This window comes from Cricetulus griseus, chromosome 6, assembly GCF_003668045.3.
Source record: "Cricetulus griseus strain 17A/GY chromosome 6, alternate assembly CriGri-PICRH-1.0, whole genome shotgun sequence".
Classification (NCBI taxonomy): domain Eukaryota; kingdom Metazoa; phylum Chordata; class Mammalia; order Rodentia; family Cricetidae; genus Cricetulus; species Cricetulus griseus.
Genome location: NC_048599.1, coordinates 28,831,012 through 28,844,007, shown reverse-complemented (window position 1 = coordinate 28,844,007; position 12,996 = coordinate 28,831,012). Strand labels below are relative to the sequence as shown.

Sequence of the window (12,996 nt, the reverse complement as noted above, 5' to 3'; positions counted from 1 at the left end):
CTGCCTAATACTGACCCTCTCTCCTACCAAGTGGTTATTATATCTCTCTTAGCCACCAGCACTTGGTGATCTCTATGAATGTGGGATGCTGTCTGGTGCCCACCCTGCTGAGCACTGATTCATGCCATAACTAAAGCAGGAGTGGAGTACATGGCTCAAGGGTATCTATCACAAACGAAACAGGCCCTACACAGAGCATTCATCACTCATGCTCCATAGACGTGGTCCTGCTCTCATCACCATCTCACAGGTTCTTCTCAGACAGGACTTGGCTATACAGGTCAGAAACCCTACCTCTGCAGGTCGCTGGCTTCGTCAGATTTTCCTCAACCCCTTTTCAGCCATGCCACCATGTATCAGCAATCAAAACCAAGGGGCATGACTTGGAAAAGACCCTTCACATACAGGCACTCAGTAAAGAGTGAATGAATAAATATGCAAATGACTAGAAAGCAACTTGATTTCTCACACCTTTTAAAAGGCTCACCTGGAAAAGTATCTGAAAGGGTAAAAGCCTGGAGTTACTAAACTTAGATGGGCATTTGTGACCGCCTGGGGACTTTTGCTATTGGGCTGCATCTCATTCCATCTTTGTAAGTAACAGAATAGCCTTGTATCAGGTGTGGTGCCAACAAAGGAAGGGCCTGGCAGGTTATCTGGGTTTTATCAATTACAATTACTTTATAAGATCAACCAGGGACATCTATGGAAGATAATGAGAGAAGAAAGAAAGCTATATGGTTTTAACAGGGACTGCTCAGGGGAAGTGCGCGCTTGCTCAAGCAAAAGCTGGAGATTAATATCAGGATATCTCTCTTAATCACTTTTCTACTTTTTTTTTTTGAGAGAGAGAGTCTCACTATCTGGTTGTCCTGGAACCATTATGTAGACCAAATTAGCTTTGCAATTACAGAGATCCATCTGCCTCTGCCTTCAATATGCTGGGGTAAAAGGCATACACCACCATGCCCAACTTCTACATTAGGTTTTGAAACAGAATTTCTCACTAATCTGGAGCTTACCCATTTTAGCTAGGCTGGATAGTCAGTGAGTCCCAGGATCATTAGTCTGTCTCCACCACCCAGCACCAGGGTTACAGGCATGTGCCACCACACTCAGTTTTTTCTGTGGGTGCTGGGGATCCAAACTCAGATCCTAATCCTCGAGCACCAAGCACTTTATCCATTGAGTCACCTCCCAAGCCCAAAACAAACACAAACAAACAAAGGCAACCCAGAGACAGCTTTTTATCCTATTATACCCTCAGAAACACTGCCCAGGGAAGGACTCACTGGTACAGGCATGTGAGGCCCTGGGTTTAAGTCCCACTACTCCAAAATCCCAACCCAAACCTGACCAAGGGCCTCCGCTCCCAAGCAGTAGGCAGTGGAAGGAAAGCATCCGCCTGGGGGGCAGCCATTTCACAACCTCCTCTCTGTGACACACACTAGAGAACCCAAAGTTCTGTGCCTGTGGCACAGTTACCATCTCTTCAGAAAACCAGCACTGCAAAACTGTAGACTGTGTCTAAAGCAGCCCGCAGAATCTAGTGGAAATAAATCCAATCCAGATCTTTGCTTGCACCTGACTGTGTGCCAAATAGCAGAGAACACACAGCGCTAGGCTACAGGGGTCAGTTCTAAGGGCTACACCAATAAATTTACAGCTCTTGTGTCTTTGTGTTTGAAAGCCCAGCATCTTTTCTGTACCTTCTTTAAAGGACACTAACTTTTAACTTTAAAAACAACACTGGCTTGCTTTTTTTTTTTTTTGTGATTTTGTTTCTTAAGTTTATTCCTTACAAGTTACCAAACATAGAGATAGTAAATTCCTAGAAGTGAGTAACTTCCACTTGAAAAACTAAAATATCTCTTAATATACAACACACATATTTGTTTCTCTTACTAGTTTAAAGAATAGAAATTCCTTGTTAGTATCTCCCAACTTCTATAATTAAGCCTATTATAGACCAAACACCCAAAATTTGTAAAACCAGCCCCTACAGAGCCTGGAATTGTTACTACTGGGGGTTTGAAACCTGAGCCATGCCTCTCGCCTGCCCTGCATCCTTGGCTCTACCATGTCCTGGGCTACACTCCCACATGAACTGGACCCTCACAGTCTCTCTACCTGCCAAAGCCTGCCAGCTGTCTCGAAGCATCAAGCCAGCTTCTGAGTCTAAAATTCCCAAACACACAAGGGCTGGGCTCACTATGTAAGCCAACCTATCAAAGATCTGGTGAAGAGGCCACCTGTAGGGGATGCTGTAGCCATTACCTGACTCCCACATTAGCCACCTCATCCCATCCCAACACTGACCATAGCCATTTTTATCATTGGTAATGAATGCCTCCACCTTCTTTTGCCCCATATTGGGTATAAAATGGTATTTCTGAAAAGACTGTTTCTAGCAAACACACCTAGGATCCTCTGCCTCCTGTCTTATATAGCACAATACTTTTTCACTTTTTCCTCCCTCTTACATCCCAAGCAGCTTTGAAATAACACCGGGTCCATGTTTTCTTTTCTCTCTCTCTCTCTCTCTCTCTCTCTCTCTCTCTCTCTCTCTCTCTCTCTCTCTCTCTCTTTTTTTTTTTTTTTTTGGTTTTTCGAGATAGGGTTTCTCTGTGTAGCTTTGGAGCCTATCCTGGCACTCGCTCTGTAGACCAGGCTGGCCTCGAAATCACAGAGATCCGCCTGCCTCTGCCTCTGCCTCTGCCTCTGCCTCTGCCTCCTGAATGCTGGGATTAAAGGCGTGTGCCACCACCACCCGCCAAGGGTCCATGTTTTCTAAACAGTACAAAATTCCACAAAAATCCTTATGTGTCGGTTTTTTTCTTTTATGGAAAACAAAACAAGGCTTTTTTCTTTGTTGTTTTTTTTAAAGGACCAATAATAACAAAAAGAAAAATATGAGGCCTCGTTATTGTTATTATTTTTAAAGACACTGTTTTTTTTTGGGGGGGGGGGTCCAGATAGGGTTTTTCTTTGTAACAGTCCTGGCTGTCCTGGAACTTGCTTTGTAGATCAGGCTGGCCTCAAAAGCTCACCAAGATTCACCTGCTCTGCCTCCCAAGTGCTGGGATTAAAGGCATGCGCCACCATTCCCTGGCTGACACTGTTCTTTTCTATGGCTTCAATGAACGTGGACTATACAAGTGACAACATGTCTCTAACATGACAGCTTCAGACAAATGTTCATGCTGTCAACATTTTTATCTACTTTGGCTCAAGAGAGATAATCACCTCTAGTGCAGTAGTCACCTAGAGACCTAAGATGGTAATGCCATCTTCGCCATGCCCATCTATTAACGGAAGGTACAGGGAACTTTCCAGGTCACAAACCCATACTAATTCTTGAATCTGGATGGAGGCTCTACTTCCCCACACACCATTCACTTAAAATCTACACATTTTACTATATGTAAGTTCAATCTCAATTAAAATAAGAAGACACTTTTTAAAGTCAGCCACCATTGTGAAAATATACTAAGTAAAATTAAAGAAAAATCAATACAAAGGACTTACCGAAATTCAAGAAAATCAGTTTGGCCTGTATCCCAGGACACAGTTTGACAAGAAACGGAATGGCAATGTAGAACCCCAGAACACAGAGAATTATCTTCCTCAGTCGGAACCACAGGCTCTTTCGTCTATGAGACAGAAGCAATATGAGTCAAAGTGCAGTATAAGTGAACCATTCTGCCAGCTTATTGATAGCACCTTCAATCTCTAACAAGTGCCACAGGCATCTTTCCACACAGGGGACACTGCTCTTGATGGCCAGCCTCCCTCAGGTTCTGCTAATTAACTGAGATAGTCTTTTGAGTTTTCAACTATACTAGAGGGAACATTCTGTTTTTCTGTTTTTATTTCTTAAAAGTTGAAGACACAGTCCTGTCTGTTTGTTATCTTGGCCCTTGGGCAAGAATCCAGCAGAGACGAAAGGACCCCTAAAAGCACCCCACCTGATATCAGACCCCCGCTTCCACCTCATCCCGGCAGAGTGGCTGGCTTCTCTGGGCCTTGAAGCCTCACTGCTGCTAAGCTGCTTTGATACAGCTCAGTGCTGAGTTACTCATTAGCTGGTCGTGGGAAGCCGGAAGTACCTACACCCAGGACATCAGCAGAACCTGCCCAACCAGGTCCTGGAGACTGCAGAGGCTGAAAATGAGATCAACTCTTGGACTCATCCCACGGAATCCCTTTCAGGCAGGTTAGTACCTCAGCTCTCAAGACTTCTGATTCCTGAGTCATACCATGAGTCTTTCCAATTCCCTTAAAAAGATATCTCCAAACTTTACATTAAAAAAAAAAATGAGGACCCTAAGACATTTATTTATATTGATTGCTGTCATCCAACGAGTTAAAACTGAGGAATTAAAACAAGGTCTGTCATAGAGGACTTGACTAGCTCATACAAGGCCCTGAGTTCCAGCACCACTCACACTATAAAGAGGAATGCTCTGAGTTCAAAGACAGTCTATGCTACACAGTGAGACTTTGCTCCCCCACCACATCTTTTTTGTTTGTTTTTAGTTTCTTCTTGGTAAGTTCCTTTAACGTTATAAAGGGTAGATGATTCCATCTTATGTAAGTTGTTTCAAAGCATAAAGTAAAAAGCATGAAGTAATACAGCATGCATGAAGCCCTGGGTCTAATCTTAATGTCAAAAGGAAAAAAATGTATTTTAAAATAAAGATGATAGCCAGGTGGTGGTGGCGCATGCCTGTAATCCCAGCACTTGGGAGGCAGAGCAGGTGGATCTTTGTGAGTTTGAGGCCAGCCTGGTCTACAGAGTGAGTTCCAGGACAGTCAAGCCTACACAGAGAAACCCTGTGTTGAAAAAACAAAATAAATAAATAAATGATAGAAAATAAAGATGATAAAGAGCTACTGGCTTCATTGTGTGGAGGAAGCATCACTCTAAAATACCACATGAAGACGAACAACTTCTACATGGCTGCATGCAACAGTGGTTTTTGCCACATATGTTTAGACTGAGGATACCATCGGGTTTGTCTGTCCATTTACCCACCGATAGGCATTGATATTTCAGTTTGGGGACACTGTGGATGAAGCTGCATGAACACTTGATGAGTCTTTGTGTGGATACACTTTCTCCCTCCTCATGTGTAAGATCCCAAACCACTGAATACCTACCTTCCAGTAGAATAAAAGAAGAGTGAGAGATTGTGAGAGGAACACAGAGTGAAGACTATTTCCATTCTTCCAAACGTCCCCCACACTCTCAGTCAATCTCCCTCTGACCTAAGCCCCCGGCTTTTCTGCCCTACAGTTTTCCTTTTCTAGACTTTCAGGTAAACAGTCATATAGTTTTATCTTATGGCCGTCTTACTAACTTGGCACAGTGCTTTGAGGTTCATCTCTGCTGTTACATGTGTTAGCAGTCCAATGGCTGTTTTAAAAATCATCTTAGGAATTATTTAGAAATAGCCCAGAAATAAGCAATTGGCTCCAGCATGGCTTAGACCAACATACTGAGTGAGAAATGCTGAATGAGATACCAATGCTGACACAGGATTCCCCAGGTGCACTGCAGGCTCATGTGTCCCCAAGATCCTACAGAGGGCCAGTGAGATCACTGAATTTTATAACACTGACCTGAAATTTGCCACTTTCTGTCCCATCTAAGTAAGTATAATGGAAGTTTCTAGATGCTGCACCTCATGAGGTATTGGAAACTTTGAAAACAGCAAATAGGAGGAGCCACCTGGCTTCTGAGAAGTCTAGCTTTAAGAGAGCTATGAAAACATGGGGCCTGTGAAATGGTTTAGTGGGTAAAGGTGGTTGTTGCCATGCCTAAAGACCTGAATTTGATCCTCTGGGCCATGTAGACGAACAGAAAAAACTAACTCCTTCAAGTTGCCACCAAAGCCCAGTCTGAGTTTATGACTCTTAATGTGTAAATTAATATACTTTTGACCAGACAGTGGTGATACACACCTTTAATCCCAGAGCTCAGGAGGCAGAGGCATGAGGATCTCTGTGAGTTCAAGGTCAGACTGGTCACAGAGTGAGTTCCAGGACAACCAAGGCTACACAGAAACCCTGTGGGGGTTGGGGTAGGGTGGGGGAGTAGTTTCTTCAACATCCTGGGTTGGAGGATTATAATCATAAGCCATAACACCCAGACATTCCTTTAGCTGTACTTTTCATCACTCCCAGTCCTGCTGTTTACAATTAGTCCCCAAGGTGAGCAGCCTGTCCTTGATGGCTAGTTGAAATGAAGACTGCCCTCAGGTCTTGGGACAGCATTAAAGGAACACATCTCTTCCTTCAAGACCAGGTGTGCTCTTAGTGGCTCATGTTTCTCTAAACTTCATACACCCAAGTTCATGGTCATATTTTCCCCCATAAACTATATCATCATTCAATGTGTTTTCATTAAAAGTTACTTAGTGCACAGACAAGACTCAACATGCAGCTGCCATAAAACACCTAGTGAAAGGGGAATATAGGGAGAAGGCACTTCCCCTTGACATAGGGGAAGTTCCTGTCTACCTCAAACCAGTAATCCAAAGCAGAATTTCAAGAGTAAAACACTAGCTACAGAAGGATATTCACTGCCATCATCATAACACAATCATGCACATGTATGTTAAAACAGCTAAGCAAGGGGAAACATAAATTATAACCCTTGAAACTAAAAGAATAAAAGTGGTTGATAGTTCCTAAACAAAATATTCAAGCTACAGATGTAGATCAGTAGTAGAGTATTTGCCCACCATGTGTAAAGCTCTAAGTTGAATCCCTAGTACAACCAAAAATAATCAACTGAAAAAAACATTAAAAAATTTAAAAGTCAATGAGAAAGTAATTTGTTGCCCAACAGCTTCCTCACACATCAAGATTTACAAATTAAAATATATACTGGAGGCTAGGGATATGACTTAAAGGTAGAGACCTGCCTGGCATGTGCAAGACTTAGGGATCGATCCCCAATACCGCAAAATAACAATAATAATAATAATAACAAAAGAATAAAATCATAACAGAAAAATTCTTCAAGAATCATCTTAACAAGAAATGAAGAAAACTGGGCTTATGTAGAGCTGTAATCTCAGCTACTTGGGAGTTTGTGATAACAGAATCCCAAGTTCAGTGTCTGTTCAAGCTATAGAATAAATCGGAGGCCACCCTGAACAACTCAGTGAAATTCTGTCTAAGAAAGAAAAGATGGCATATTTCAGGGTGCCTTTTCTCTTTTTTGACTTTATGATAAATGGAACTATTTATCTTCATTTGGGGGTTGCTCATTACTATAATACTATAGTATTAAATTTGGATATACTACTCCTATCCAGCATTATTGCTGGTCTTGTTTGTTATTTCTGATAGTTTTGTTTTGTGGTATGTGCAGGGGGCTTGTTTGTCTGTTGTAAATTCATCAGGAATTTCTGTATATAAGATTATCATGGCTGGGTATGGTGGCTCACAACTCAGCACTAGGGAGGTTGAGGCAGAGGATCATGAAGGACTAGAAGCCAACTTGGGCTACAAGATGCGTTCTAGGACAGCCTGGGTTACAGAATGAGACCCTATCTCAAAATACATATATATGGCTTGGTGGTACACACCTTTAACTGCAACACTTGAGAGGCAGAGGCAGGTGGATCTCTGAGTTCGAGGCCAGTCTGGTTTACAGATTGAGTTCCACAACTATACAAGGAAATCTTGTCTTGAAAAAAATAAAAAATAAAATAAAATAAAAGCCAAAGGATTGTGTCAGATGAAAACAGAGTTAAGTTTTCCTTCTCCCTATCTAACTTGGATATTATTTATTTCTGCCTTAACTACCTTGACTAGAGCCTTAGTTCAATGCAGACTAGGAGTGGAGATACTAGACATTCTTGATTCTGACCTTAGGAGAAAAGTGTTCAGCATTTTGCTATTTGTCTGAAATCAGATATGGGTTTCGTTTATTTTATATTACGTAAGTGTGTGTGTGTATGTTTGTATGTATGTATGAAAAGGTGCATGTGGAGGCCACAGAAAAACTTCAGTCATGTTCCTCAGGTGCCATCTCTCATTTTTTAAGACAGTCTCTCATTCACCTGGAGTGTGGCAAGCAGGTGGGGCTGGCTGGCCAGCAAGCCATAGAGATCCTGTCTCTGCCTCCCTAGTGCTGAGATTACAGGCTCACACTACCATGCCTGCTATTTTTTAAAGATTTATTTATTGGCTCATTTATGTGTGTGTGAGCTTGTGTACATCACTTACATGATGGTGCCATGGAGACCAGCAGAGAGTGCAGAATCCCCCGGAGCTGGAGTTACAAGCAGTTGTGAGTTGCCTAGGACCTAAACCCAGGTCCTCTGGAAGAGCACTGAGATGTCACTCCAGACCCATCTGCTATTTTTCATATGGGTTCTGAGCATCAGGCTCAGGTCTCCTTACACTTGCAAAGCACACACTTTATTGACTGAGCTATCTTCCCAGCCCCTCATGAGTTTTTAAACGGTAACTTTCTATTTTGAGTTGGTTAGAGTATTGTTATCATGAGGAATGTTAGAATTTTTCAAATGCTTTTTCTGTATTTATTGACTGTATGATTTCTGTCTTTTTATTAATATGGTATATTCCATTAGTTGATTCTTAGATGTCAAACTCACTTATCTTCAGGATAAAATCTCACTTGTTTATGATGTAGAGGTACTTTACATGCTGCTGGATTCAGTTTGCTAGCATTTTGTTAAAGGATTCTATACATGCAATCATGACAAACATTACCTGTGAAATTCTGTCCAGTATCATCATCAGGGTAAAACTTATAAAAGTTTTATACGTGGAACATGTCCCCTCCATGTTTACTTTATGTAAGAGTTTGTGAAGACAAGTTGTTCATTTGTCTCCAGAGGTTTGGTAACACTTTCCTGTTAGGCTACCTGGTCCTTCCCCTTTCTTTGCAAATTTTATATTAATCCATCTCCTTGCTGGCCACAGGTCTGCTTAGTGTGGCTCTCACCAGTCAATGTCAGAACCCGTATGGTTCCAGGAAGTTGTCCATTTCTCTCTCTCCCTATTGTCTATTTTAGGCCCATAACCGTTCATGGTGTACCTTCATGATCTTCCCGGGCTGTTTAAAAAAAAAAAAACAAAAAACTTCTGTAAAGTTAGCAGTCATTTCTTCACCTTCATTTCTGATTTTAGCTATTTACCTCTCTCTCTCTCTCTCTCTCTCTCTCTCTCTCTCATGTGCACACTCCCATGCTCGCTCTCTTTCTCTCTCTCTCACTCACTTGCTCTTGCTAGCTAAAGGTTTCACAATTTTATCTTTTCAAAGAACCAATTTCTGGCACTATTGATTTTTTTCTCTTCTATTATCTATTTCATTGATTTCCATACAACCCTTCATTTTTGGTCACCTTATTTTTCTTCTTTTCCTAGAGTCTTAATGTTGAAGGATACCTTGTTTGAAGTCCTTTTTAGTAAGACTGCCACCGTGCACTGCTTTAGCTTTGCCCATAAATTCTGGTTTGTTGTACCTTCATTTTCATTCTCCTAAAAGTGTTCTGTAACTTCCTCTTTGAAACACTGCTTTTAAGTGATCTGTTCTTTCTCATGGAAAAAAAAAATTTTTTTCCTTCAAAACAAGGTTTCTCTGTGTAGTAGCCCTAGCTGTCCTGGAACTCACAGATCTCTGCCTGGCACCACACCTAGCCCATGAAATTATTAAATGCTCTTTATTATAAGAAATGTCATTTGACTACATAAAATGCTGGTTGCTATCACAGACATTGAGAAAAATAGCAAAAACCGTCATCGATAGAAACTCAGTTATTTCAATGAGATGGCACAGGGTTACCTCAATGACTAGAATTGCATATCTTATTCATTTGAACTTTGTCCTCGGGTCATAAAGCCACTTTGAAATAGCTTCACAGAGACGAGGTAAAAGGGTGCTCTAGGTCTCAGGGAACAAAATCTCCCTCTAACCTGTCACACCCCGCCACACACATGTTTCTTTGTCATCACAAGGCAGGCCACAATCATCACAATCCCCTCAAGGCAGATCACGTAAATTACTGTCTCCCTGACCTTTCGTACGTACAACTCTCATTTCAGATGGGGTCCTGCCGAATCAAGAGGCCAAGAAGCTGACAGGCAGGCTTTCTGGGGTTCTCCTTTCTGTCCAATCCTGTTCCTATGTGGTTGTCCATGCTTCAGTCATGCCCATGGGGAGAAGAAAACAGGAGCTCACCGGAAAGCTGGACAGCTGATCACATGGACTTGTGTGAAGGTGGACAAGAATGTGCCCTCTGCATGGAGAAGCCAAGCTCCATGGAGACGAAAGCTCCTGCAGCCAACCCCTCGGCCTTGCCCCGTGTATTTCTTCACTTTGCTCATTATTTATATCCTTAACATACATTCTGTCATAGGGCTGGGGTACAGAACAGTAGTGGAGCATGAACCAGAGTTCCAACCTCAGTCACATGCATGTGCGCGCGCGCGCGCGCGCACACACACACACACACACACACACACACACACACACCCTTTAGAAATAAAGTGGTAAGAGCGGAGGGTGTCATTTTTCCACTTTGGCAAACAGACATTAATTTTCATGTCTCTTTAAAGCTAACTCCCAAAGTATAAGCAAATACATGAAAGTGAGACTATAGACTAACCAAGTCTCTGTGCAAAACATGAAACTTAACTATTCAGTCATTTCCCAATATAACCCTCTCTAAATGTGTTTCAAAGCCATTGCAGTTTCTTGCCCCAGGCAGAGGGCACAGGACCCCAAGAGGAGAAAATACAGCTGGATTAGACCTTGTCCTACTATATTCTGTATATGCTGTTGCATTGCTGAATCCAACTGGAAGCAGAGCTGGCAAGGTCAACTTCTACCCCCGGTAATCAGTCCAGAGCACAAAGAATTAACTGTGCTCTCATCAAAGCTGAGAAATAAGTAATCACCTCCAAAGTAGAGACAAGTGATTCACATCTTGGACCTGGAGAACACAGCCTGCCTGGGCCATGAGCAGGCTTTGGACCTTCCCACTCGACTTTGCAGGGCTAATTCAATGTCTTATACAGTTGGCTCTCAATCAACACATCATCTAAGAGTGCCTACCTGCAGTCACTAATGCCTTCCCACCTGTATTTTAGAGTCACATAGTGGCCTTACCCAGTGTTTGGAACAGTAATGGTACTGAGGATGAAACCTGAGAGGGACAGGAATTTGGAGGCAAATGAAACAACCCTATAATAGCCAAACAATTTCTTGAATTCTTAAAGACTGGGAAGCCCTAAACAATATCTAAATCATGTTCACATATAGTTACTTCCCTCCATACCCAAATGAAATAACTTTGGGGGAGAGAGGTACCTGCAGAAGCAGGAGACTAGCAGGAGAACCCAGGCGAGTCTGTAGAGAGGCCTCCAAGGGGTCTCAGCTATGGAGTCAATATGTGTTTTTCCTGTGTACTTCAGTTCATAAACACCTAGATTTTCATCACTAACTTCCAGGCCTTAAATTTTCTGGTCTAAAATGTTCTATAGAAGCCCCATATCAGACAAAAATACTGGAACTGAGCACAGTCCACCTTTGCCGGTGTCCAAGACAAAGGCATTGTCTCAGAGCATTACACAGACAGACATAGGACCCCTAATGAATAGGGGAACATGGTGACAGTAACAGAAATCTGTAAAGCCAAACAGTAGCACACACAAATGTTAGGTAAAACAGGATTGTTGTAACTGTGAGGAAAATAGTAAGTGATAAACATTATTTTAGGGGAATAAAAAGTTCACTTGTCTGTCCTCCTGAGCCTCTTTGGTACATACTATTCTCTTAGAATAACCATGTTTGGCCTTTCTCACATAGCTGAAAATTAGAAAGTTGCTCTATTATCTGCATCCTTTTATCTTGCCTCACCGTGTGTGTGTGTGTGTGTGTGTGTGTGTGTGTGTGTGTGTGTGTGTAAGCATTCTCATTCTCACTCTGTAGCCCAAGATGGCCTCAAGTTTGCAATGCTCTTCTGCCTCCACTTTCTGAGTACTAGGATTACAGGCATGAACTACAACACTGGCTTCTTCTGTGCCTTCTAAAAAGATACTGGAATATCTCAAACCTAACTAAACTGCTCTTAACAATGAAGATAGCATCTCTGTTCTAGAGGTTTATAATTAGAACAAAAGACAAGTAAAGTAATCGTAAGCTCCCTCCCCCAAGTCCCATCCCTGGAAAAGCTCCATTCTCAGAACAAAGTTGGCAAAGCCTCTGCTAAGCCTGCTGAATTCCTGGCACTCCATGAACTTGTTGGTTCTGTGAGGTACACATCCCTCTCCATCTCAATAACCTGCAGCCTTCCTGGATCTCTGTTCCTGTATCTGAGGCTTCACATTCACTTCCCCCGGTACCCTCAAATGCCCTTTAGGTGGTCATAAACACCAGTGCTTTGAAATCATCCATCATTCCAACTAGGGAGCTCACTTTCTGATCACCTTCTAGAGGACAGCATCTAACTTTCCCACGCCCTCTCTTTCCTGGATACATGATCTCAGTCACTGTAGCCACCCTGCTCAGACCAAAAGAGAGGCTCTCTGATTCCCTGCTGTTCAGAGGAAACAGAAGGAGCTGGAGTGTGGCTCAGTGACAGATCACTACCCGAGCATATGTGAGGCCCTGGGTTCCACCAGCATCACAGGAGGTGGGGCAGAAAGTACCAAGAAATTTAGGAGCAGATCTCTGTCCTCAACAAATAGACTCAGAGAAAACAAGGATGGGGTTGATTGAGCTCATTGTGGTCAGTGGGAAACACTGTCTCCGACACAGCTGGGAACGGATTGTCCCCACTTTCTCTGAAAACACTTTCTCACTGTGTAGCCCAGACTGGCCTTGTGATTTTCTGTCTCAACCTTACAAATGAAAGGATTATAGTTGTGTTCCACTACTCCTGTATTCTGATTTGGTTTTGTTTTTAAAACCATTTCCTGCTGGGGTATAAAACATCCCCTTTCAGAAAA

At 42.4% G+C, this 12,996-nt stretch overlaps 1 protein-coding gene across 1 annotated transcript in view; it reads right to left on the bottom strand.

The window, feature by feature from the left end:
- The window catches only part of Abhd12 (abhydrolase domain containing 12, lysophospholipase), a 77,695-nt gene that overhangs the window by 24,586 nt on the left and 40,113 nt on the right, over positions 1–12,996 (bottom strand). Inside the window, exon 2 of the mRNA XM_027421557.2 lies at positions 3,529–3,653. Within this exon, the coding sequence (XP_027277358.1) occupies positions 3,529–3,653 (125 nt within the window). The remainder of the gene's footprint in view (positions 1–3,528; positions 3,654–12,996) is intronic.